Source organism: Eimeria maxima, genomic scaffold (assembly GCF_000499605.1).
Source record: "Eimeria maxima Weybridge genomic scaffold, Emw_scaff240, whole genome shotgun sequence".
NCBI classification, from domain to species: domain Eukaryota; phylum Apicomplexa; class Conoidasida; order Eucoccidiorida; family Eimeriidae; genus Eimeria; species Eimeria maxima.
The window spans coordinates 2,986-27,816 of record NW_013565258.1 but is presented as its reverse complement, the minus strand read 5'-3'; the positions used below and the strand labels follow the sequence as shown (position 1 = coordinate 27,816).

At 53.5% G+C, this 24,831-nt stretch overlaps 6 protein-coding genes across 6 annotated transcripts; 4 read left to right on the top strand and 2 right to left on the bottom strand.

The window, feature by feature from the left end:
- Window positions 1–3,449: 3,449 nt before the first annotated feature.
- EMWEY_00023740 (hypothetical protein, conserved) lies at window positions 3,450–5,300 on the top strand (the record flags this gene model as incomplete). Its single annotated transcript, XM_013480836.1, has 4 exons — window positions 3,450–4,135; window positions 4,316–4,397; window positions 4,854–4,921; window positions 5,111–5,300. The coding sequence occupies 4 exons, from the start codon at window positions 3,450–3,452 to the stop codon at window positions 5,298–5,300; spliced, it is 1,026 nt and encodes a 341-aa protein (XP_013336290.1).
- Window positions 5,301–8,663: 3,363 nt separating this feature from the next.
- EMWEY_00023730 (zinc finger (CCCH type) protein, putative) lies at window positions 8,664–12,295 on the top strand (the record flags this gene model as incomplete). The annotated part of the gene is made up of 5 exons (XM_013480835.1): window positions 8,664–10,009; window positions 10,350–10,482; window positions 10,648–10,728; window positions 11,056–11,150; window positions 11,302–12,295. 5 exons carry the CDS (start codon window positions 8,664–8,666, stop codon window positions 12,293–12,295), a joined length of 2,649 nt encoding a protein of 882 aa, XP_013336289.1.
- Window positions 12,296–12,514: 219 nt separating this feature from the next.
- EMWEY_00023720 (hypothetical protein) lies at window positions 12,515–12,894 on the top strand (the record flags this gene model as incomplete). Its single annotated transcript, XM_013480834.1, has 2 exons — window positions 12,515–12,639; window positions 12,723–12,894. The coding sequence occupies 2 exons, from the start codon at window positions 12,515–12,517 to the stop codon at window positions 12,892–12,894; spliced, it is 297 nt and encodes a 98-aa protein (XP_013336288.1).
- Window positions 12,895–13,378: 484 nt separating this feature from the next.
- Window positions 13,379–22,433, bottom strand: EMWEY_00023710 (hypothetical protein, conserved; the record flags this gene model as incomplete). The annotated part of the gene is made up of 13 exons (XM_013480833.1): window positions 13,379–13,744; window positions 13,786–14,820; window positions 14,938–15,033; window positions 15,225–15,338; window positions 15,473–15,556; window positions 15,695–15,769; window positions 15,964–16,338; window positions 16,461–16,631; window positions 16,787–16,972; window positions 17,087–18,486; window positions 18,684–20,713; window positions 22,132–22,272; window positions 22,405–22,433. 13 exons carry the CDS (start codon window positions 22,431–22,433, stop codon window positions 13,379–13,381), a joined length of 6,102 nt encoding a protein of 2,033 aa, XP_013336287.1.
- Window positions 22,434–22,906: 473 nt separating this feature from the next.
- Window positions 22,907–23,197, top strand: EMWEY_00023700 (hypothetical protein; the record flags this gene model as incomplete). The annotated part of the gene is made up of 1 exon (XM_013480832.1): window positions 22,907–23,197. The coding sequence occupies one exon, from the start codon at window positions 22,907–22,909 to the stop codon at window positions 23,195–23,197; it is 291 nt and encodes a 96-aa protein (XP_013336286.1).
- A 638-nt stretch (window positions 23,198–23,835) lies between these two features.
- EMWEY_00023690 (hypothetical protein, conserved) lies at window positions 23,836–24,517 on the bottom strand (the record flags this gene model as incomplete). The annotated part of the gene is made up of 2 exons (XM_013480831.1): window positions 23,836–23,975; window positions 24,205–24,517. The coding sequence occupies 2 exons, from the start codon at window positions 24,515–24,517 to the stop codon at window positions 23,836–23,838; spliced, it is 453 nt and encodes a 150-aa protein (XP_013336285.1).
- Window positions 24,518–24,831: the final 314 nt, after the last annotated feature.

Genomic DNA, 24,831 nt, shown 5'->3' with positions numbered 1-24,831 from the left:
CACCGATGCATTGCGGCCTCATGTTTTTTCGCGCTTTCTCCTGCTTACTAACGCATCAAATTTTCAAAAAGCTACAGGTGAGCACCCTGCCTGTACACAGTACAATACAGAGGACCTTGTTACTTCTACTGAAATGACATATGTGGCACGAATTCTGGCTTCTCGTGTGGAGTTCCTATGCTACCGTGAAGCCGGCCCCAAACATGGAACATAGGAACACTCCCTAGGCGTCTCGAGGACAGCTTGTAGCATTAACTGCACTCCGTAGTGTTAATTGGTTTTAAAAACCCCCTGTTTGTGGGCGATAACTTGAGATGGAACTCTGGTGAAGCGGATGATCTCCCGGAGTTGGCCATATGCGACAGCACGCAACAAGCCGTCGAGCGATGGCTAGAGAAAACAGCTGGGCTCAGATGGTTTCCCTTCGGCGACTAGTTTGGTTCAAGAAGTCACTTGTTAAAAAAACAATTCTTTTATAAATGTAATGATGGTTCAGAGAAGAAGACAGAGCAAAACCAGCCCCCAGATTCCCTCCCGTTCAACCGCCGCCGCTGCGCTGCTCGCCACTTGACTTGATTCGGGCCTGCGGCCCCACGGCAACGGGAAACTTTGTGTCTTGTGCCATCTTATGAAGACCCTCTAATGAAACTTTATCATTTTTGTTGAATTTCAGGGACGAAGAATAAATAACACGTGTACAGGACCCCCGCTAGGCGCCGCTGCAACATACAGAATCGACGCCGGTCGGCGGCAGCCAATGAACCACAGTGCAGCAGCGACAGGAGAACAAAGTGAATAACAACGGAAAGAGATGATCTTCGCTGCCTCAACAACAACTCGGAATTTGCCGCAAGCTCTTCATTCTCTTCTGGCAGAAGCAGTATAAGACGCATTCACGTTTCGCCCAACGGTTTGCAGCATTTTAATGGCAAACGAGCATCAATTCAGTGGATATTCGCCTGCATGCAGCTTCACAACTTCATGAGTAAACGAATTTCCTTCAACGTGCCTGTTGTTTGAGTCATTCTTTCCCTGCAACAGCTAAACTCCTCCTCCATGCACTGCCACTCCGGCGTTTTGAGGCCGGAGGAAGACACATCAAGGTGTGCTATGCTGCATTTGCGGCCGAGATAAAATGATGAAGACTCCTCAAGAGCGGTCTGAAACGTCAGATAGACTCGCGGAACAGTTACGGTGTGCGTCTGCATGCGGCCTCATCACGGCGGTGCTGCCCACTACTCAGAGCTTGCGATGTAGCGTTGCCTGTGCTGCAGAGTGTGTTCATGTCTTACTATGCATGTTCAAGTACTGTAGTGCACGCATGCATATACACAGATGTGTCTGTGTCTTGTACCCGTGTTCTCTGATTGTGGTTAGTCGGGTGTAGCTTCGGTGTGCCGCGTGAGGATCAAGCATAATGAAACTACATTCGCTGCGGTGTCTCCCTCATGTCCAATGCTACTGCTCTGTCTACAGCCCTGCAGCAAGAAGAAAATCTTTTGCTGAGGTCCTGGGGTTTTCCAAGGTGCGGCTAGACCCGCTGTGCCTCTGCTGGGCTGCACTTTAAACCCTACCCTAAATGCTAAAGCATAGACCCTCCACGGTAGACCGTGGGGTAGTTGTCTCAATTATGTTTGCTGCTGATCGATGAAGGCACTATGAGTGTAAGAATACTGCTTCAAAAGAGTACCTCAGGAGTTAATATGGGGGCAGTTGTCAAGGAGGTTGCATCATATCTTGTTGGCGTGCAGGCAGGCGTCAAGGTCTCAAGAACAGCCGTCTCCTCTTGGCACTGCAAAGAGAATGCATCAACTCAGAGAAGGGCCCCCAGAAAGGGCAAGAGACCCTGTCTGCCTTTCCAGCCTACGGAAGCGTTCTTGCGTATGTGTTGCAGCACCCTAAACATTTCAACAAATTGAAGCAGCTGGTAGTGTCACTAGTTAAAACAGTTACAATTGGCAAAGTCATCGGATGGCTCTTTGCTGTTCGTGGCTTCAGCTGGATGCTATCTTTGTGCACTCGTATCTTGGGAATCGTCTACCTAGTGCTACGCTTGGATCCGCTTGTCTTTAGAATCCTTTTGTATGCTTCTGCCCCCTAGACTTTGGACTTCCTTTGTGTCCCTTTCTTTTCAGAATCATTTGGGCCTTCGCGTGCGGGTGCTGAGTGGCAGCAGAGACGATTTTCTAAAGGGTTCGTCTCTCCCTATCTGCTGCCGCTTCGTCAAAGTAGAGGCACAGATGTCTTGTTGCAGCTAGCCTGTCACTGCCAGTCTATGTGACTGACTTGCAGTCAAAAGGCCAGCTACCTCTGTTATACCTTCTAAAACGATGCTGTTTGCCCTGTGTTTGCTGTTCTGGCTCAGACTACTCAAGAGGTACACCCAGCTGCGCACCGGCACCAGCAAGGGGTACAGTAGTAGCGGCTGCCGCTACTGCTGCGAAGGTTAAGGAGGCCGGTTCGAATGCCAGGATTAGGAGGGACAACTCAACGGTACAAGGCTCCGCGAGGGGGCGGATCTCCAGGGACTTTCCTCGCAGCTTCTCTGTTGCATCGAGGTGTGCATACATCCCGTATACACAGACAGGCAACCTTTATACCGTGGATTGCTGCTCTCCAGCTCCTCCGTCCAGAGACAGTTCCGTATGCCCCCCAAGGACACCAGGAAGCAACGTAAGCTTTGCGCTGCAAGGAAGGCCCCCCCTTGCCACGACGCAGCAACGGGGCGCACAACAGCAAGAGGTAAACGCATTGTCACTTAGAAGACAACAGCTACTGCAAAAGCAGCAGTTGCAAGAGCAACGACAGATACAACAGCCGCGACACCAGGAACGACGACAACAGCAACAGCAACAACTGCTCCATTGGTTGCAGCAGCAGCAGCAGGGATGCCAACTGAAAGAGGTTAGTGCCCCTCCTCCCTTGATTCGTCTGGATGTTCCCAAGTGTGCACACACTTTACCTGCGTTTGAGACCACTTGAGGCCGCTACACGGCTGCAATACGTTCGGCCGCCCTCTTCTGGTCGACATGGCCGAGAAACAGCAGTTGCAACTTTCGGGGGTCTTGAATGCCGGTGCCGGCAGAGTACGATGTGGAGCGCAGATTGGGGTGTATGGACTGCTCAGGCAGAGGGGCGTAGGCAGCCACCTGTGGAGCTACAGCAACAACACAGCAACACAACGTCAACAAGCCAACTGCAGCAAAGGCAGCAGCACTCGAGAGTGAGGCCGCGGCAACCAGGATACACTCGAAGGGCTTGCCGAGCACATGCGTTTACATGAAACCTTATGTCCATCCTCTCCACTGGCATACACAGACGCACACAAGCATAGCTAGCTAGCCAGATGGCCACCTTGCTACCTACCTAGCTAACTAGCTGACGATCTATCTAACTCTCTAAAACCTGAAACCCCGATAGATGGTGTGTTTCTTCTCCCTCTCCCTCAGATGATCAGGGAAGCAGAGCACAAGCCAGAAGCTTGCTTTGGTCACCCCAGCAGCCACACGATTAGCCCACTTCTCCACCAGCAGCTTCTGGAGGCTGAAAGGCGCGTGCAACTGCTACATACGTTACTACAGCGGCAGCAACAACAACAGCAGCCAGTCCATCTCCCCGAGACGCAAGGGGGGAGGCGCCCTCCACCGCAACTCCAACAGCAGAAACTGCAGCAGGTGCAGCATCAGCAGCAATCAAACCAGAACCAACAACAAAAGCAGCAACAGCAGCCGACGCAACAACAACAACAGCAGCAGCAAAAGCAACAGCAGCAGCAACATGAACGGCAACAGCAACAACACCAGGAGCGGCGCCAGCATCAGAAGCAGCAGCAACAGCAGAGACAGAACCAGCAACAGCAGCAGCGGAGGGTATTGCGACAAATATTAGAAGGTTGTAAGCTATCCCGTTTGGGTCCTTTGGATCCCCAGGGAGACACTGCCTCCAGTGGTTCCATGCGTGAGTCTCCTCGCGAGTTGCAGTGCCTGTACAGCTCCACAAGAGACACTACAGTGAGACAAGGAGTTGCCGGGGGAAGGAAAGGCGGCAGTGCATCCGACCGAAGCGACGAAGAGTACACGAGTACACTGGTGCAGCTTAAAGGCAACAAGGAGACACTGGACCCGCAGCAGACTGAGTGAGTTGTTGCCTTTTCTAAGACATGGAGACCTCAGAGAATTTGAATGAAACCGCTTCGCTTTGCAGCTGAACTGCTGCCCTCTAATAACTATCTCCTGTCTATGTCTCTTATGCAGTGCCGACCCCTGTCTCCTTGTCACCTTTTCCTGTCTTCGTCGTTGTCTGTGCACAGCTGCAGGTCCCGCTGGGTCTCCTGTGGTGACGCTCTGGCTGAAGCAGTTGACCAGTCTCAGGAGGAGCTCCTGTTTTCTCTAAAGCAGGTAGGCGTTCCTTTCCTTTTGTCTTTTGGGCTTCCTTTCTGTCTCCTGTTGGCCCATTCCTTTCGGTTTCCTTGTGTCTCCTGCCTCTTCCTTGGGAGTTCTGTCACAGTTCTGCTGTCTTCTGTTCTCCTTGGCTGTTGTCGCCTGCCTCCTCATGTGGAGTCGCTGCTGTTGCTCACCTCGCTCTTCCTGCTGCTTGGTTTAATGGTGCTACTGTTACTATTACTGTTTCTGCCCCTATTGCTTCTCCGAGTACTCCCAGCCCCCTCTCCGTGGGTGCCGGTACAGCAACTCAATTGCCCGTTCGGCGCAAACGTTTGTAGTGAACCTCAACACGTATGGGGGCATCAACGGTCTTCAAATCTACTGTGTGTTGCACATTCTCCCCCTGTTTCGTAGGTTGTGCTACCCGTTTTCAATCAGTGACTGTATTGGGGTCTGTACGCTGTTAAACAGGAACTTCGGAAGCTTGCGGAGTTAGGAGGTACATACTCCTCATTAAAAAGTGATCTGCAGCGCATTAGGTCAGCTGTCTCCACATAGTGTAATGCAAAGGCGACAGCGTAGAAGCGCCGTCTCCCGATTGAAAGTTTCTGTTTCTCTGACTGCTATACTCCCTTCTGCAGCTGTTCCCTCCTTTTCTCTCCCCTTAGTTCCCGTCTCTGCCTCCATTTACTGCATGCCTCTTGGGTGTGTGTGCGGCTGCATCGCAGGCGGCGGGCGGCAGCACTGCGTACTCAAACTGCAGGAATATATCAGCATTTAGAGTCTGGCGGCTGCGACAAGCCACAGCAGCAGCAAGAGCACCAGCAGCAACAGCAGCACCAGCCTTCAGCGGTTTGCCATACCCCACCGAACCCAGTTGGTGTAAGCAGCGGTAGCAGCAGCTGTTCATTAAACTAATAGCTGCTAGATCCAGCCAGGAGTTTCCTGAAATTGCCAAAGCCTCCCAAGCCTGTCTTCTTGAATGGCAACCTCAGCTGCCATTTTTCTTGACTTTATGGAGGTACTAGCTACTCAATGCCTAGGCACAAGCCCAGGTTATACATGGGAGCATGTAAATATATTTGTGAGGATTATACCCATTGTGGTATAGTGCTGAGTTGCACAAACACTGCGAAAACAATTAATTTCGCTTTTGAAGTGCACGGAAGGCACAGAACACCTTCTATCCTCTTATTAGGAGAGGTGGCTCTGTTGCACAGTTCAATAAGCCATAACAGACAATCATCGACAATCGGGCAACAACCTCGCGGGGATCTCATTTGCGCAACACGAACAAGAAGGAATCTTGTTGCAAGCACGGGGGACTCTCGGTGGAGTAGAATCTCTTGAACGCTGTACAGGGGGCTTGTGATTGCATAAGATACTGACTTGCATTACTAGTTGCTGTAGGTGGCTCAACTGATAACAAGCCATCTCGAGGCTTCAACTGCCCCAGTTAGTGTCAGTGAGAACAATGGCACCACGGTACCGCAACAGTAGGGATGAAGACATAAACAGCGCCAACAAGCTCACGCTACTGCGCAGGTTTGCTGTTGCACTGCTGAAGCAGGTAGTGCTGCTGCCACCCACCGTCTGTTTTATTGACTAGCTTTGTTTGTTGCTGGGTTTCAGCAGTAAATCAAAGGCAACAGCGTTGACCACACAGTTGCCCCAACTTTCTGCCGCCGGAGGGGCAACAGAGAGAGCGCCCGTTGCACAACGTGCTGCTGCTGCACAGTTCATTTCCATTCGTCCGGTAGTTCTCCAGGTGGTAAATACGGCATATAACACCATCGTACATAAGACACCAACATAGCGAACAGCAGTAGCATCTCATGCATCTGTAGAAATTTCTGCAGCTGTAAACCGGATGTAGAAGACACTGTACGACGACACTTTGGGGCCAAGGCTGCTGCTGGAATATCGCGTACAGCAGCATCAAGAAGGCAACAGCAGCAACAGGGGTCTCCTGTACGGGGATCCTCGAGCTAGCGTATCCGAATGATGAGCTGCTAAGGAATCGCTTAATGTGAGAATTTACCAAGACAGCTGAGTGCCACTCCAGCCTACAGGCTCGCTGGTTACAGCTGCCTAAGGGCCTGGGAATAAGAAAGAGGAGACCGTCTGACACCCTTTTGCAACCCAACAAAAACGTTACAGTAATTTCCATCCTGCACACAATTTGTGGTACCCGTATGAATTCCTCGAACTATTATTGCATATCCAATGTCGAAGGCATCCAGCAGAAGTCCCTTTAAGCAGGTCTGATTGTATTTTCAACATCTCTTATCCATGTATAGTGGATTGGCCTCAATTGCTCTTTCTTTTCTTATTCTGAGGGCTCCTTACCTGATGTAACAGCGGCATTTGCCGCAGGCTTCCAGTAGCAAGGGGGCAAAGCAAAAGAGCAAGCAACAGCAGTTTAGAGACAAAGGTAGTAGCAACAGCAACAAACGATGCAGCAACTAGACAACACTCAACAACAAGTGCATACAAGGTGGCAAGGCAAAAGCGCAAGCAACAGCAGTTTGGAGACCAAGTAAATAACAACAGCAACAAACGATGCAGCAACTAGACGACACTCAACAACAAGTGCATACTTATGAAAGACGTAGCAGAGGAATCCAACACCCTAGCAGGTCTGATCGTATTCTTTCCATCTTTTGTCCATGTATAACGGATTGTGAGCCCCCCTTCTCACCAGCATCATGCCCTCTGGCTGCTGTGTTAGAACTCCCACACTCACTGTTAGCGCTTTCGCAGATTACCTCAGCTAAAGTCGAGGGCCTTCACAACACGAGGCAAACATACAACCCAGAGGACCTGTAACGAGAATTCTGGTCCCACCCGAGGGGACTCTCAAGAACAGTGAAATTGAAGTACTAAAGAGAGGGTTCCTTAGAAGCCCCCAACTTTCCTCCCCAGTCTCAGTGATTACTGGGCACAGCGGGCCAAACACCTAAAGTTCTACGTGTAGGAGGCGGTCTGAGACGAGTTGCAACGCACCTCCCAGCAACTCGAAGGTGCAAGACAGCCCCACATGCAAGCATAAACAAGCCTTCTTCGTTGCATGCACTAACAATGCATGAAAATGCTGGGAACTTATGATTAGGCGCCAGATTCCTACCAGGGTGGAGTACGGGTTCATGTGCCAATATCAGACAGTCCTGCCTACTGCAGCGGACACACTATGCTGGAGTAGCGGAGAGAATCGACTGGTGTTACGGTGTGGTGCAGGGATTAATAGAGGTGTTTTTCAAAGAATAAAGCTCGAAAACAGTTGAGAAATGAATAAAAGGAGCAAAATCGCAACTACTGTACCACGGGAAGGGCGGGGGGAGTGCTGGTGGGACGCCTCAAACCTCCTCCTGTAGAGGTTGCTGCAGAGGGGCGGCAAGAGCCCCCGTTTTTGTATTTGTTGGCGGTGTTGACTAAAACTAAAGGAAAATTTATCTAAATGAGTCTAAAACAAGGCATTTATTTTGTAAAATGAATATAAAGAGACACACAAACACCAGAGCCCCTCCGTGCAAGCAAGCCCGCTGCTGCTGCTGCTGCTGCTGCTGCAGCGGCCGCTGCTGCAGCTGCGGCTGCTGCTACTGCTCTGGGCATAAGAAACATACGTTGTGCCTGCGCCTTTGCAGCAGCAGGGGAGGGGACAGGGATGCTTGGGGACTCGGTCTTCTTCGATCGATTTTCAATCATTTGAGGCTCCTCCAGAGGTGTATGTACACCTCAATATGACTCGTCAGCGTTCGAGAGGCTCGCTCATGCTGTTATGTCCCGTTGACAAGCAATCTTAGCACCTTAACAGGAGGGGGCGAAGCCCTTGATCTCTGTCCTTCTCATTTGATTATCTTCTGCCTTCCTCTGTTTTTTAGTCTTTAGGGTGTTGTTTTCTCTGTTTTACCGCTGATTCCTTTGCGCCTCCCCTCAGCCTCCAACCCCCCTCTGCCCCCAGATGACCGGCATTGCGCCTTGGCTGCAGCTGCGGCGAAAGCCTAAAACCTAAACCCTAAACCCTAAGACCTCTTCATAAGAGCTCTCTTTAGCAGGACGCAGAAGCTGAGGCTTTAACTGCTGCTGCACCCGTACAAAAAGGGTCACAGGGACCCCACCGATAGCAGCAGCAACGGCAGCGGAACAGAGAACAGCATCAACGACATCTGTAACAGCGGAAGCAGCAGCCGCAACCGCAGCAAACAGCATAGGAGCAACAACAATAAGAGCACGAACATTACAACAACGACAGCAACAGCAACATCAGCAGCTCTAGCCATAATGTCTCCCTCACTTAGGTACCCAGACCGGTCCTTCGTTGAACAGGAGGCTCAGGCCTCAGGAGAAAATGTTTGCAGTGGCAGCAGCAGCTGCAGCTGCAGCATTTGCTGCTGCAGCAAGGACACATGTGGAGGCACTGGCTGCGACACCAGCAACGGCAGCTGCCGCAGCCCCTGCAGCAGAAGTAGCATCGAAAGGGAGGGGGGAGAAATACCTCCCCTGAGAGATTCTATTCATCCTTCTTGGCTTGAAACACATGCAACAGCCGATCCTTCGGCAGCAGCAGCGGCATTAGCAGCAGTTGCAGCAGGACAAGCTCCAGCAAGTGGCACACAGAACTCGGGGCTTTGGGCCGTCGCGCTGCAGCAGTCCGCTGCTGCTGCTGCTGCTGCTGCTCTCATGAGACGCAGCCCCTCTGCCCCTAGCTTGGTCAGCGGTGTGCTGCGGGACTGCCTCCAGAGCAGGCAGCAGCTACACCTGCTGCAGCAGCAGCTGGTGCTGCAGCAGATGCAGCAACTGAAGCTGACACCGCAAGACCAGCAGCAGGACCCTGAGGGACGTGGCTCCCAGGAACTCGAAACTCCTGTTGAGCAACAACAACCGCAAGAACTAAGACAGCAGCAGCAGCAGCAGCTGCAGCAAGAACAGATGCAGCCACAGCTGCAGCAAGAACAGCTGCAGCAAGAGCACCGCCCGATAGCCACCGCTGCACCAACTATAGCAGCAGAGGCATTTGACTCCACAGACAATCAACAGCAGCAGCAGCAACAGCTGCAGCAGCAGGAACAGCCGCAGCAGCAGGAACAGCCGCAATCGCAGCAGCAGCCGCAGCCTCAGCTGCCGCACGAGCAGGAGGCGCAGCAGTTGCTGTTGAAGCAGAAGACGGAGGGGGAGAAGCATCAACAGAAGCAGCAGCAGCAACTGATGCCACAGCAGCTGGAGGTGCCCATTCCTCCTCCCCGACAGTCGCAGCAGCAGATGCGGCAGCAAAAAGGTTTAGCATCAGCGACAGCAGCAACAGCACCAGGCGCTTCTGCCTCGGGGAACAGCAGCAGCAAGTTTGGGTCCTTAGCAGAGGGCATTGCTGCAGCAGCGGCAGCGCCAACGGCAGCAGCAGCCGCAGCTGCTGCTGCTTGCTGCAGCAATTCCAGGAAGAGGCGTTGCACAAGGCCTCCTAGGAATCGTGCTGGCAGCAACAGCAACAGCAACAGCCGATACAACAGCAGCAGCAACTGCAGCTGCAGCAGCAGCAGCAACAGTGCTCGCACAAGAACGCGGACACAGAGCGATGCCACGCATTCCATGCTCAAGAAGAAGCCGCATCAAGTTGAAGATCAATTTTTCCGGTGAGGGTTTAGTGTTTAGTGTTTAGGGTTTAGGGTTTATGGTGGACGCGTGTGGGGGTACATGCGGCAAGTTGTTTTGTCTGCCTTTCCTCCGTTTGTATGCTTTATTTGCTGTTGCAAGTATATTTGTTTTGTTATTTTTCTTCTTGATTCCTTTTTCTTCTATTTGTTCCCTTTTTTTCTGTACTTCCCTGTTTTTCCTGTTCATTTACCCCGCTAAATTGCTAAGATAATAAGTACTATCATGTATTGCAGCAATATTAATACTTAAAAATAATAAAATAATTTATTGTTAATTTAGTAATATGGTTTATTAGTAGTATTTCTTTGTCTTTTGCAGCATTAAAATGTGCCAAAACTTCCTAAACGGCAGCTGCTCCAAGAGTAGCAGCTGCAGCTACGCCCACAGCCAAGAGGAACTCCGCGAGCCTCCGGCTCTTACTAAGACGAAGATGTGTGTACACTGGCAGGCGGTAAGCAAAACTGTAAACCCTAAAGAAACCCTTAACCCTAGTATACTTTCTAGGCTCAGTAGTAGTTGTTGTTGTCGAGCACTGGAGGCTAGACTAAACCCTTCAAGCGTCAACGGCATAGGGTTTAGGGTTTAGGGTCTCCGGTCAAGGGTTTGGTGGCTGCAGGGTACGTGCCCCGCTACTGACGGCTCGTGTGTTTTTGCCCACGGCGAGGCAGAACTGCGTAGCACGAGCGATTATTACAAGGTTCGCCACATTGCTGCTGCTGCTGCTGCTGACTCTGAGCCTTCTGCTGTTGTTGCTGCTGGTGATTCTGATGCTTCTGCTATTGCTGCTTCTGGTGACTGTGATGCTGCTGCTATTGCTGCTGCTGCGATTTGGGGTCGCCAAAATTTAGTTATGCCGTGAAAGGCAGGGAACTAATTCCGTAGCAGCAGCAGTACCAGAAGCGTAACTGCCCCAGTTCAAAGGGAATCCAACTGTGCTGTAGCAGCTGCTACAGCTGCAGACCGTCCTTAAGGAGTGTGGAGAGTGGTGTTGCTGGTGTGGCTGCTGTTGCTGTTTCTGCTGCAGACAAAGCTCTGCAAGTTTTGGGTACGGGGGGGAGCCTGCCCCGCAGGAGAGAGCTGCCGCCATGCTCACGGAGAACAGGAGCTACGGAAACGCAAGTAAGCAGCAGAAGCAGCAGCAGCAGTTGCAGCAGGAGTCAGGCTTTGCGTACAGGACGTGCAGCATGTGGCATTCTCTGGTGTAAGCTGTTTATTGCAGCTGGATGATCATTTGTGCTTGCTGCTGCTGCTGCTTCTGTTGCTGCTGCAGTTACAGGCGCACAGAACTCGAGAAGTTTGCTTCTGTGCATGGACTCAATATTGTGGCACTCCTTGAGGAGCTGCGCGGTGCTGCTAGCTTGAATGTTGCTGCAGCAGCAGAAGCAGCAGTTATCAGGAATAAAGCAAGGAAAGGTGCGGCAGAAGGGCAGCAACAATCTTCTGGAGGCGTCACAGCACCAGCAGCAGCAAACGCTACCACGACTACTGCAGCTGCTTCTGCTTCTGCTGCTCCTGGTACTGCAGCTGCTGCACAGACGGAGGGGCAGCAGGTACAGCAGCAAGCCCCGGGGGCAGACAGGCAGCGTGGTGGATCGACACCTACGCAGAACAGCCGAACGGCGCCGGCGGACAGACAGCAGCAGCAGCAGCAAAAACAGCAGCAGCAGCAGCAGAAGCAGCAACAGCAGCAGTCGCATCATCACCACCATGGCCATGGCCATGGCCATGGGCACCATCGACGCGGGGACGGCCATTCGTCAAGAGGGCAGCAGCAGCAGCAGCAGCAGCAGCAGCAGCAGCAGCAGCAGCAGCAGCAGCAGCAGCAGCAGCATCAACAGCCTTTTGTGCCGGAGCAGGACCCAACCCATGGCTGGCAGCAGCACGAGCAGCAGCAGCAGTTGCTGATGATGCAACGTGCTGCAGTAGAAAACAGCGCTCCGGTGTATGCGCAGGTACCTTTTGTTCCTACAGATGTTTATTCCACTATCCCAGGCCTGCTGCCTTACGCAACTCCTTTTGTTCAGATGCCGTATGCAGCAGCAGCAGCTGCTGCTGCTGCTGCTGGTGCTGCTCCGGCGCCGCAGTACGCCCCCGCAAGCTTCCCCCTGGGTATCTTCCCCCCGTATCCACTGCTGCAAGTACCCCCAGTGCAGCAGCCTCTTGTTAGCCCAGCAGCGGCAGCAGCAGCATCAGCACCTACAGCAGCAGTATCCACTGCTGGGGCGCAGCAGCAGCCGCGCGCAGAGGGACCGAGGGATGCCTGAGCCATCTCCCTGCTGAGGCGCAGCAGCAGCAGTTGAGGCCTTCGCTGCTGCTGCTGCGGCGTCAGCTGCCGCGGCGACCACTAATATGGATTCGAAGCAGCTAGCTGTGTGTAGCCAAAGGAGCTAGCTAGCTAGCTGTGGGAGAGCTAGCTAGCTAGCTCTGGCTGTCCGCTAGCTACCCGACCCGGTGGACTCGGTGGCTGCTCTCGTTGTGGGGAGATGGGCTATTTACGGCAGCGGCAGCAGCTGCTGCTCGTGTTGTCGGGGGATGGGCTGTCTCCAGCATCAGCAGCAGAAGAAGCAGCAGCAGCAGCTGCTGCTGCCTTTGCAGCAGCAGCTGGTGGGTATATTGTAGTTAGTAGTCGATCGGCAACTGCCCAGTCTTTCCGACGGAACGAAGTTGTTGTTCGTTGTCTTGCTTCTTTAGTAGTACCTGTAGCAGCATTAGCAGCAGCAGTAGTAGTAGCAGCAGCAGCAGCAGCAGTAGTAGCAGTAGCACCACCAGCAGCAACAGCAGCAGCAACAGTAGCAGCAGCATCATTAACAGTAGCAGCAACAGCAGCAACCACAGCAGCATCAACAGCAGCAGGACAAGATGAAGAACAAGATGAAGAAGGAGGAGGGCAAGAAGCGCACTTTGCTGCTGCTGGTGCCTCTTCATTTATATACGATATCACCGACTCTTTGCCGGATTTTATACCCAGCAGCTGTGAGGCTATATTTGTGCTTCCCGCTAGCTGCTGCTGCTGCTGTGGCTGCTGCTGCTGCGCTTGCGGATCTTGCTGATCCGTTTGGTGCTGTTCCGCAGTGCAGCAGCAACAGAAACATGAAGTGTATGCACACATCGGGGATGCACATAGCAACCGCAGCACGTGCAACAGCAGCAGCACCACGTGTAGCAGCAGCAGCACCACTTGCTGCTGCAGCTATTTCCTTTCGAAGCAAACGAAACATATTTCCAAAGGCCAGAGGCCTTTAAACCAAAATGGGTGCCCCAGAGTTTAGCACTAGTCACCAGAATAGCGGCAGCAACGACAGCAGCAGCTGCACCGGCTGCTGCTGTTGCTGCTTCAGTTGTTGGTGCTATGCTGCTGCATTAACTGTAGAACGGCCATGAATGGCAGAGTGCAGCAGCTCGCTTAGAACGCGAGCAACTGTCTCCTTAGAAGCAGCAGACCCGTGCTGATCACTGGTAGCTGCTGCTGCTGCGGGTGCTGCAACAGCGGTAGCAGCTGGCTGCTGCTGCGTACTAGCAGGAGGGAGCTGCAGTTGTTGGGCAACCGCAGCTTCTCCTGCTGCTATTTGAGCGTTAGCAGCAGCTAAAGCAGCAGGAGGGACAAGCGTGCTGCTACTCAATATGATAGCTTGCTGCTGCACGATGAGACGCTGCTGTTGCTGCAGTATCTCCGTGTGCTGCTTGCTGCTCTCCAAAAGCCGCACGACTTCCCTCTCTACCTGCATCGTACAACATATGCCAATGTGAAGCTTACGTCTTGTTCCCGGCAGAACCCTTGGCTGCTACTGCTGTTGCTGCTACTGCTACTGCATTTGCTGCTACTGCTGTTGCTGCTACTGCTACTGCTGTTGCTGCTTTGTACCTGTGAACAAGTTGCGGTGCTGCGGGGGACCCCCAGGAGGTCGCATACAGATCTGAATAGAGTATCAAGGGGTCTATGGCGGCGTAAAGCTGTCTGTACACCTGAAACACAATCATCGATTGTTTTATAGCCAAGACGCGTCTTCAAATCTAAGAGGAACTGCTGCTGCTGCTGCTGCTCCGCCGTCAGCTGCTGCTCCTGCTGCTGTTGCTGCTGGTGCTGCTGCACAATATGCCGAAGCGATGATACGGCCTGAGCGTCTGCTGCTGCTGCTGCTGAAAGCAAAACCTGCTGCTGCGTTTCGTGCTGCTGCTGCATGCACACGAGACGCGAGAAGAATTCCTCAACTGATGACTGCTCCTGCAGCAGATCTAAAGGCTCCTCGGGCTTCAATGCGCAGCACTCTTCCAGCAACGCAGCAATCTGCTGCTGCTGCTGTTGTTGCTGCTGCTGCAGCTGCTCCTCCACGGAAAGTGGGCAAGCCCCTGGAGGACCCACAAGGTCCCGCAGCAAACGTTGAAGCGCCGTGTAGTTGCTCAACTGCTCCCAAACATCACACGCAACAGCAGCAGCAGCAAATGCAGCAACAGGAACAGCAGTAACAGCAGAACCCATAGTTAACCGCGCCATGCGCGCTTGAGCAACAGCAGGAGGCACTCCAAAACGCAGGCACAGCAGCTCGTGAATGCCACCAAGCGCAGCAACAGCAGCAGCACAAGCAGCAGCAGCAGAGCGTACGGCTTTCGCATGACACTTGAGTTTGGAGAGGGCTCTGGCGATGAAGAGCAGTTTTTGCTGCTGCAGGCTGCTGCTGCAGCACTCTGTTGTCACCTTAGGGGCCCCTTGCTGCTTTAATCTTCTCTTCATACTCTTCAGTAGCTCAGAGTCTGTAGGAGGCACCGCTTGCAGCACCAACGCCAGCAGCACCTGCACACAGCAAGCAGCAAGAAAGTCACTCCTGCTGCTGCTACTGTTGCTGTTGCTGCTGTTCCTGCTGATGCTTCGATGCCGCCATTCTCAGCAGACACATAAGCTTTGTCTTACCCGCAGCAGCTGCTGCTGCAGCAACTGGTTCTGCTGCTGCAGAGACGCGATTCCTGATAGACTTGAAGGCAAACACCGGAAAGCCGCGCAGCACTTCTGCAGTGCACAGACACCCACAGCAGCAGAGTGGCTGCAGCACGATTGTATTATATTCACAACAGCAGCAGCACCACCACCAGAACAAACACAAGGAGAGGTACGAAACCCAACAGCAACCGGATCATATGCCAAGAGGCGCAGCATCTGACGCAGCGGCAGCCACCGGCATAGAAGCAGCAACAGCAGACCTTCACAAGCTGCTGAAGGGCCTCCCGCTGCATTCCTTGCAGTAACTTGTCGCAGCGCATCAGAAACCGCGGATCTCCGCAGCCATCTGAATCCTTAAGGGGATTCAGCTGCTCCTGCAGCAACAGCAGCAGCAGCAACAACGGCACCAATGGTAAGTGGCAGCAAACGAAAGCATCTGATGACCGCTAATGATGCGCAACACCCAAGAATAGCAGCAGCAGCAGCAGCAGCAGCAGCAGCAGCACACCTTCATCTCTCGCAGCTGTTCGTGAAGGGCAGCAACTTCTTCTGGTGAAGGCCTCAATCGAAGTTCCGTCACCTCTGCTTCCAACTGAGCCGCAAACGCAAAAACAACAGCAGCAACAGCAGCAGCTGCAGCGGGGTACCGGCAAGCGCAGTGGCAGCAGCAGCAGCAACATCAGCAACAGACGCAGCAAACGCAGGGTACTCTGCTACACTGGCTATTTACCTCCTCTTTTGTGGCCCGCAGGTCTGCTGCAACTCTTTCGTCTCGCTGCTGCCGCACCGCAGCGGCAGCTTCGGCCTGCAGCAACAACAGCAGCGCCACACATACAGTCAGCAGCACCAATCCATGTCGTCTCTGGTTAGCATGCGGCCAAGAAACAGCAGTAACGGGCAATGGCAGTGGCAACACTGCTGCAGGTGCTGCAGCGGTGGCTTGCAGCCAACGCAGCAACAATAGCAGAACGAGCAGCAGCAGCAGCAGCAGCGGCAGACCTTCATTCTCTCCGCCTTCTCCTTCTCTAGGGCTTTGGTTAGCATGGCCACATCCGATCGAAGAGCTTCTACCTCTGATTCATGCTGCTGCTGCTGTTGCTTGCGCTGCTGCTGCTGCTTCTTTTGCAGCTGCTGCAGCTGCAGCTGCAGCTGCTCCACCTGATGCTGAAGCTGTTTTTCCCTACGCTGCAGCTCAGCAGCAGCAGCTTTCTCCTCCTGTGCCTCTGCTGTTGCGGCTGCTATTGCTGTAGCTGCTGCAGTTGCAGCAGCTGCAGCAGCATCTGCTGCGCCACTGCCAACTTGCTGCTGTAGCTGTTGCTGCGCCACTTTCAGAGCTGCTGCTAATCCGTCAATCTCCCGTTGCTTCGCCTCCACCTGCAGCACGAAAACATAAGAGACCCCACAGATAAGCCCTAAGGAGAAGGCCTCAAGGACACACCAACTATCTGCAGCAGGGACAGCAACAGCAACAGCAGCAACAGCAGCAGCAGCCGCACCTTTGCTTCGTATTGCCTCGCCACATCAAGAGCCTCTCTTTTTAGAAGCATCTGCTGCTGACCTCCAGCAGATCCCCGTCGGTGCATCAGCCCTGACTGTACAAACCGAGCAGCACGCTGCTGCTGCTGCTGCTGCTGCTGCCGAGCGGCCACTGCTTCGCGCTGCTCCAGCTGCAGCAAAATCACACACATACACAGGCTGCAGCAAGTCAGCCATTGCAGCAAACTAAACACCACCAATAAATCCACAAACAAGCAAAAGCAGAGGCAACTGCTGCTGTAGACAACTAGGAGCAGCTGCAGCAGCTGCAGCACCAGCAGCGCACCACGCGTATTTGGTTGTCCCTATCCGTGATCATTTCCCGCTGCAGCTGCGCCTTTTTCTTTGCCTCCTGTAGCTGCTGTTGCAGCTCCTCATTCTTGTGCTTTGCTGCTACTAGCTGCTGCTGCAGCGATGCTGAAGCAGCAGCTTGCCGTTGGAGGTCCGCAGCAACAGCACGTGCAGCATTCACCTGCAGCAGCAGCCGCAGCAAACGATGCATAGACTCTATTAGCAGGCAACACAGCAAGAGCAGCAGCAACAGCAACAGCAACAACAGCAGCAACAGCAGTATCATACACCACACCTCTGAAGCAAGAGTGTCATTTTGTTTCCGTAGCTTGGAAAGCGCTTCACTGTGTTTTGCTGCTGCTGCTTGCTGCTGCTGCTGCAGCTGCTGCACCTGCACCAGCAGCTGCCCCCGAGCCTGGTGCGCCTGTAGGGTTTGGGCGACAGCCTCGGCACAGCAGCCTACAACCTGTTGTACATACACCTCAGTTGTCTCTACTTCATACGCGAACTCATCCTGCTGCTGCTGCTGTTCTGCTGCTGCTGGCAGAGCTGGGTGGCAGCAGCTTGCTGCCTTCCACAGCTGCAGCGGCTGCAGGTCGGCTTCGTGCAGCAGCTTATCCAGCCGCTGCAGCAGGGACCATAAGTTGTCTCTTAATCTCTCTCTGCTGTCGCGCAGCTCTTCTACGTGTTGCCGCTGCAGCAGCTGCACCATCTGCGCCTGCTGCTGCTGTTGTTGTTGCTGCTGCTGGTGTTGCTGCCGATGCAACCACACAGGACTGCCGCCGTCGGAAGAAGCAGCAGCAGCAGGAGGACTCTGAGGCTGAAACAGCTTGCTGCTGCTCCCAAAGGAAGGTGCAGGAGAGGCCAGCAGCGCCAGCTGGTGGCTTCCGTTTGCTGTTGCTGTTGTTGTTGTTGCTGTTGCTGCTGCCGCTGCTGCATCTGCTGCTGCTGCCCCAGAAGAAGGAGACGATGCACGCGATGAGTCCTCATAGAAACGCCCAAAATCCGCTGTCTGGGCCAAAGGACCAACTGGATGCAGCAGCCACTTGCTGCTATTGCTGCTGCTGCTGCTGCTGCTCGGGGCGACATATGGTTGCTGCTGCAAGTCTTGTGTTGCAGTAGCAGCAGCGGTAGTAGTAGCAGCAGCAGTAGTAGCAGCAGCAGGGAAGGGGACAAGGGATCTGTTCGTGCTGCAGCTGCTGCTGGAGGCTTGCAAAGCCTGCGGCCTATCCAACAACGTGGGGTAAGGGCGAAGTATTCTTGTGGGGGATTGTTGCATTAACAGCTGTTGCTGCTGTTGCTGCTGTTGCTGCTGTTGCTGCTGATAGCTTAAAGACAGCAGAGCTGCAGCGCCGTCTGGGCTAGACTCCAAGGCTCCTGCCACCGCCTCCACCTCTGAAGAGGCCAAGGAAGACGAAGAGAGAGTGTCGTCTTGCTGCTGTTGCTGCATCTGCTGCAGTTGCTGCTGCTGCTGCTCCAGTTGCTGATTGTGGTGCAAGGTATCTGCAGCAGCAGCAGCATCACCAGGCAGTGGGGGAAAGCCATCTAAATTAACGCCTGCATAATTCTTGCTGCCAATGATGCTGTCTTGCTGCGGCTGCAGCAGGTGCTGCTGCTGCTGTTGCTGCTGCTGCTGCGTGCTCCAATTTTGTGATGCTGACGTTGGAGACGGCGTCCCCGATTCAGTTGCTCCCCCTGCAGCAGTAACAGCAGCAGCAGCAGCACAAGCAGCAGAAAACAAAACAGCATAAGCACAAAAGTAAGCATTCAGCAGCAGCGTCAAACTAAGAGATCCACATAGCAGCAACTGTAGCAGCAGCAAAAATGGCGACAGCAGCAACAACTGCAGCAGCAGCAGCAGCAGCAGCAGCAGCAAATTCAGCTTCTCTTACCTGCCGTTGTACAGCGGCTTCCCAGTCCCATGGATACAAAATTGCTCCCTGTCTGCTCCGCAGGCTTGCTGCTGTTGTTGTTGCTGCAATTGCTGCTGCTGCTGCTATTGCTGCTGGTGCTGCTGCTGCCTGAAGAATACGGAGCAGCAGACACAGTAACTGATGGATATGCTGCTGCTCTACCAAACTGCTGCTGCTGCTGCTCCGCTTGAGGAGCAGCAGGAAAGGAAGGCATAATCCTCTTCCCTAACTCTTCTGCTTCCTCGCTGCTGCTGCTGCTGCTCATACTGCTGCTGCTGCTGGCACTGCTGCTGAGGCTGCGCCTCAATGAATCCCATGCAGTATGAGTTCCTAGCCTCGGCTGCACCTGCTGGTGCTGCTGCAGTGGTTGCTGCTGCTCCAATTGTTGGTGCTGCTGCATTTGTTGCTGCTGCTGCGGCTGCTGCTGCGGGAGCAGCAGCTGCTGCGCTGCTGCAACAGCATTTTCATCGGACCATGACCACCCCAATGCCTCCGAAGCAGTTGACGGTCGGTGGGTCTGTGCTACCCGCTGCAGCAGCTGCGGCTGCTGCTGCTGCTGCTGTTGTTGTTGCAGTTGTTGCTGCTGCTGACTGTCGTGCGTCCATGAAGTTGCCATGGATGACACAGCAAAAAAGTTGCCCTGCATATCAGCAGCAGCATCAGCAGCAGGAACCGTTGCTGCAGCAGCAGCAGCAAGAGATGAGCTCTGCAGCAAGGTTGGCTGCGCATGAACCCCAAGGGGACCTGTACCCGCTGCTGCTGCTGCTGTGTCTGCTGCTGTCCCTTCTGCTGGTCGCGAACCCAAGACGCGCCCCACCCGCTGCAGCAGCTCTCGAGAAGCTGCAATCGCCCTTGCTGCTTCTGCTCTGCTACGCGTTGCTGCTGCTGCAGTTGCGGCAACGGCTGCAGCAGCAGCTGCTGCTGCTGCGCCGCCGTCACCACTGCTGCTGTGGGCGTCTGCTGCTGCTGTTGTTGCACTAATACTGTTTGTTGAAGAGACTCCTGCATCAGACAGCGGCAGAGAGAGCAGCGGCCCGCTGCTGCTGCTGTGAGTGTTGCTGCAGTGTGTTGCAGCAAGACCCGTAATGCTGCTGCTACTGCTGCTGCTGCTGCTACTGCTGCTGCTGCTATTGCTGCTGCCAACAGAAGACCTGCTGGCGTTGCTCCTTAGGGCTGCAGTGGAGCTATCGGGAAACACAGGGAGCAACTTCCCGCTGCTCGATGTTGGCATGCCTGCTGCTGCTCCATGCTGCTGTTGCTGCTGCTGCTGCTGTTGCTGCTGCTGGTGGTGCGGAGGGGAGCCACCCGCTAAAAAGCGAGCTGCTTTGCTGCTGCGCGTGACTTCAAATGGGGTGTCGAGCTCACTAAGCAGCAAGGGGCCCTTTTTCCCCATCAGGGCACTAGCGTGCTGCTGCTGCTGCTGCTGCTGCTGCTGCTGAGAGCTGCTGTGTAGCCCTGAAGAGACTAGCTCAGCAGCAGCAAAGTGCTGCTGCTGATGCTGTTGGTGTCGAGCACCGATTGATAACGGTTCCTCTCCTGTAGTGCTGCTGCTGCTGTTGATGGCTGTTGCTGCAGCAGCCGCAAGACGCAGAGCCGCAGACTCGAATCCAACACTATTGTTGTTGGTGCTGCTGCTGCTGCTGTTGCTGCTGCTGTTACAGCTGCTGCTGTTTGTGTTGCTGCTCCTCCGGTGCAGGCTGTGGGAGAGGGTGCCATCCACGGAAGAAACAGATGGCCGTGAGAAGGGGGAGGAGGAGGGAGCAGCAGCTGCTGCTAGATTGCTGCTGCTGCTGTTGCGTCCTGTTGTTGTTGCTGCTGCTGTTGTATCTACTGCTGCTGCTGTGGCGGCAAAGGGGCTCCGCGCAGGAGGCCCAGAGACATGGAGCCGCTGCTGCTGCTGCAACTCCATCTTTAAAGCCAAATTGCGCTGCTGCTGCTGCTGCCGCTGCTGCTGCTGCTGCAGAAGCTGCTGTCTGCGGAGGCCGCAGAAGATCTGCTGCTGTGGCAGACTGGGGTATCCATACACGCTCCAGTAGAGTCGCCATCTATTGCTGCTGCTGCTGCTGCTGCAGCTGTTGCTGATGGCGCTACTCCTGCTGCTTTATTTTAATAAACTAAACAAAAATTTAATTAAATTTTTACTAAGGAAAAGAGGAGGGCCCCTCCGCCCTTAGGGGCTGCCACGCGGCTGCTGCTGCAGGCCGGTGGGGTCGGTGTTATTGCAGCGTTGAATCAGCAGCAGCAGCAGCAGCATTAGCAGCAGCACCTGCTGCTGTTCAATTATTGCGAATTAAATTTCTATTATTTGTTTCTGCTAGGAGTACTGGGCAACCTTGCCTGCTGCAGCAGCAGCAGCTGGTGCTGCTGCTGCCAGAGATTAATGTGTTGCTGTTGCTACTAGTATAACCCTGCAGCAGCAGGCCGCGCTTCTGCTGCTGCTGCTATAACTGCATTAAACTGTTAATTGAATGTGTAGTGTTTGAGGTGTATGTGCAGCTGTACACTTCCTGTGCTATTTCTACTAGTGCGGATTCACATTGCTGCTGCTACTCCTGCTGCTGCTGCTGCTGCTGCTGGCGGTGCAGCAAAGCAGCGAAAAATGTAACATGCCCCTTTAGCTGTCAACTCTGCCTCTGTGTCTCTTGTCTCGGTCGCCCCTCTCCCGCATTATTTTGTGCTGCTACTGTCTCCATTGCATGCATATCTCCTCCCTGTCTCCTCCGTTTCCTTGCTCAAGGAGACAGAGACAATACAGGGGAAGGAAGAGACAGGCAGCAAAGGGGACAGACACACCCGCTGTATGTGCACAACAATAGACTATGGGGTGTCAATACAGCCAATGCTGCAGCTAGCTGTGCTGCTGCTGCTGCAGCAGCAGCATTGGCCTTTAGGTCAGAGGCAAACGCAGCAACAGCAACTGCAAAAGGAGCAGCAGCAGCAGCCGCTGCAGCACAAAACATTCGCCTGCAAAGAACGAATCCTCTATACGTCAGCACTGTCCCTACTACTACACTGCTGTTGCTGCTGCTGTTGCTGCTGCTGTTGCTGCTGCTGCCTAGGTACTTGCTGCTCCTAATATCATACATAGCTCACTCCGCATACTTTATCCAACTAGCTAGCTACCTAGCAAATCAGTCATGTAGCTGCCTAGCTAGCTAGCTGCCTAGCTGCCTAGCTAGCTGCGTAGCTAGCTAGCTGCCTAGCTAGCTAGCTGTCTGGCTAGATATGCTTGGAGGCTAAGACTGCAACGGTGAATTATGAAAGAAAAGAAGAAATGCTGTCTCCGTTACTGCGCTGCATGTGCTGCTGCTGTTGCTGCTGCGCTGCAACAGCAACTGCTGCTGCGGTTGCTGCTGCACTGCAGCAACGACAGCAGCACAATGTGTCTGTACACACGAAAACAAAACAATTCCTACTCCTCTCTCACAATTCATCTCCCTTCTGTGCTCCTCCTTGCTGCTGCTGCTGCTGCTGCTGCTGCTGCTGCTGCTGCCCGTCTTCAGGCCCTTCTGTGTCTACTGGTACTGTGAAATTCCCCGCAAGAAACGCGTCGACATCCTTCTGGTGCCTGCAGCAGCAGAAGCAGCAGCAGCAGCAGCAGCAGCAAATGCCAGTGCTCAACCGCGGGTGGCGAAAGCATAATAAGCAGCAGCAGCAGCAACAACAACAGCAGCTGCAGCAGCAGCAACAATGTCCCTACTTTTCCTTCATGTCTATCCAGACATTCATGTTCGCTATCTTCGCCTGCGCACAGCAGCAGCAAAAGCAGCAGCAGCAAAGCAATGCTGTCTAGGCGCCACGATACTCTCGCAACAGCAGCAACACCAGCAGCAGCCATAACAGCAGCAGCAGCAGCAGCAGTCCTGTCTTACGGTGTCTGCAGTTAAGCGGCCCCATACACCAACTTCTTTCTTTCTTAATGTAACTCTGCAGCAGCAGCAGCAAAAGAAAAGGACATGCAGCAGCAACTGCAGCAGCAACAGCAGCGAAGGAGGCAATAGCAGCAAAGGGGGCTACTGGAATAAAAGAAGTAGCAACTGCAGCATGTGCAGCAGCAGCAGATGCAGCAACAGCAGCAGCAAATACAGCAGCAGCAGCACTTACACAACTTTGCCAACGGAGGCGAAATTCCACTTCGTTTTCTGCAGCAACAGCAGCAGCAGCAGCAGCAACAGCAGCAAATGCAGCAGGGTTTTCTTGAAATGTACGGTGAATCTGACCCCCATAGCAGCAAGCAAAACAAGCAGGAGGAGCAGCAGCAAGAGCAGCAGCAGCAGGAGTGCAACAACAAGCCCAGCAGCAACAGCATCCGCACGATCCCCAACAACAGAACCGTTTCCCCCTCACATAACCAATCAAATAAGCAGCAGCAGCACCACCAGCATCACCACAACCACCGCCACCAACAGCAGCACCAACAGCAGCAACAGCAGCAGCAGCAGCAGCAGCAGCAGCAGCAGCACCTGCGGCAATATTTCCTTATAGAGCTGTAGATCTAAAGTATATTGTCTCTTAACTCCCGAGTGTTTAGCCAAACCAACAAATCTAAATGATGAAAATGTACTCGATATTGAACTGTCCTCTAACGATAATGCACCTATGCAGCAGCAGCAGCAGCAGCAGCAGCAACAGCAACAGCAGCAGCAGTAGTAGTTGGAGTAGTAATAGTAGTAGTAGCAACAGCAGCAAAAGCAACAGTTGCAGCAGCAAAAATAGCAGAAATTGCAGCAAAAAGAGCAGCAAAAGCAGCAATTGCTGCAGAAACAAATATTGTGTAACAACTCGGCAGCACTATCGAGCAGCAGCAGCAGCAGCAGCAGCAACAGCAGCAGCAGCAGCAACAGCAACAACAGCAGCAGCATTACCAGGGCTGCTCCATCTGTATGCAAATTTAATATTTAAGAATACTTCAAGAGGAGACTCCGCCCATTGGAACGCCGGGGACATCCTGCAGCAGCAGCAGCAGCAGCAGCAGCAGCAAGTAGCAGGAGCAGCAGCAGCAAGACAAACAGACAGCAGCAGCCGCCACAGACCATACATGCATGCACTCAACAGGTTTACCGCGGTAAGCTGCTCTTCGACACAAGCTAGGGAACCGTTGCTGCTGCTGTGGCTGCTGTTACTGCTGCTGTTACTGCTGCTGCTGCTGCTGCTGCTGCTGTACGTACACTGCGACTGCATCGTGTTGCTTGCTAAGGAGACGTTCAACTTCTAACAAATCATTTCTTATTTCCCTCACTACACTCCGCACGCGATACCCAACATCCGCACCTGCAGCAACAGCAGCAGCAGCAGCAACAGCAACAGCAGCAGCAGCAACAGCAGCGTCAGCAGCAGTAAACATGATTGGAGACGGAAATTCAGCAGTAGCAGCATTAAGTAGAAACGCCAGCAAAATGATAACATGGCAGATAAATAAGTGAGACAAGCAGCAGCAGCAGCAGCAACAGCAACAGCAGCAACAAGAGCAGCAGCAGCAGCAGCATCAGCAGCAGCGTACCAACAATGTGTGAGTGAAGGATGATCTCTTGAGCTAATTTATACCAACCGCGGCGTAAGGAGAACTCTGCATCATCTTGCAGCTGCTGCTCTTGCTGCTGCTGCTGCTGCTGTGTTAAGCTCTGCTGCTGCTGCTGCTGTTGCTGCTGCTGCTGCTGCTTTAGCTGCGTGATTGCTGCTTTTTCGTTTGCTGCACCCTCAAAACGCGATTTGCTGCTCTTCTCTGCTGCTGCCCATACACCCGAAGGGACGGAGGTAAGAAGCAAGGTTGCTGCTGACAGCAGCAGCAGCACTTTGTATATGCTGCTGCACATTCTTCCGTGCTGCTGCTGCTGCAACAGCAGCAGACAAGTGTGTTTGCACAAAAAAGCTGCAGCAGCTATTGCTGCTGCTGTAGGTATAACTGCTGTTTCCTAGCTTTAGGTAGCAGCAGCAGCAGAAACTGCAGCAACGACTGCAGCAGCGATAGCAGCAGAAACTGCAGCACAGACTGAAGCGGAGACAGTAGTAGCAGCAGCAGCAGCAACTGCTGCTGCTGCAGCACTAGCAGCAAAAGGATAAATAGCCCTAAGCTGCGTAGCTACACCTCGCAGCTGTTATTGACTACAAGCCCCCCAGTGCTTGTTGC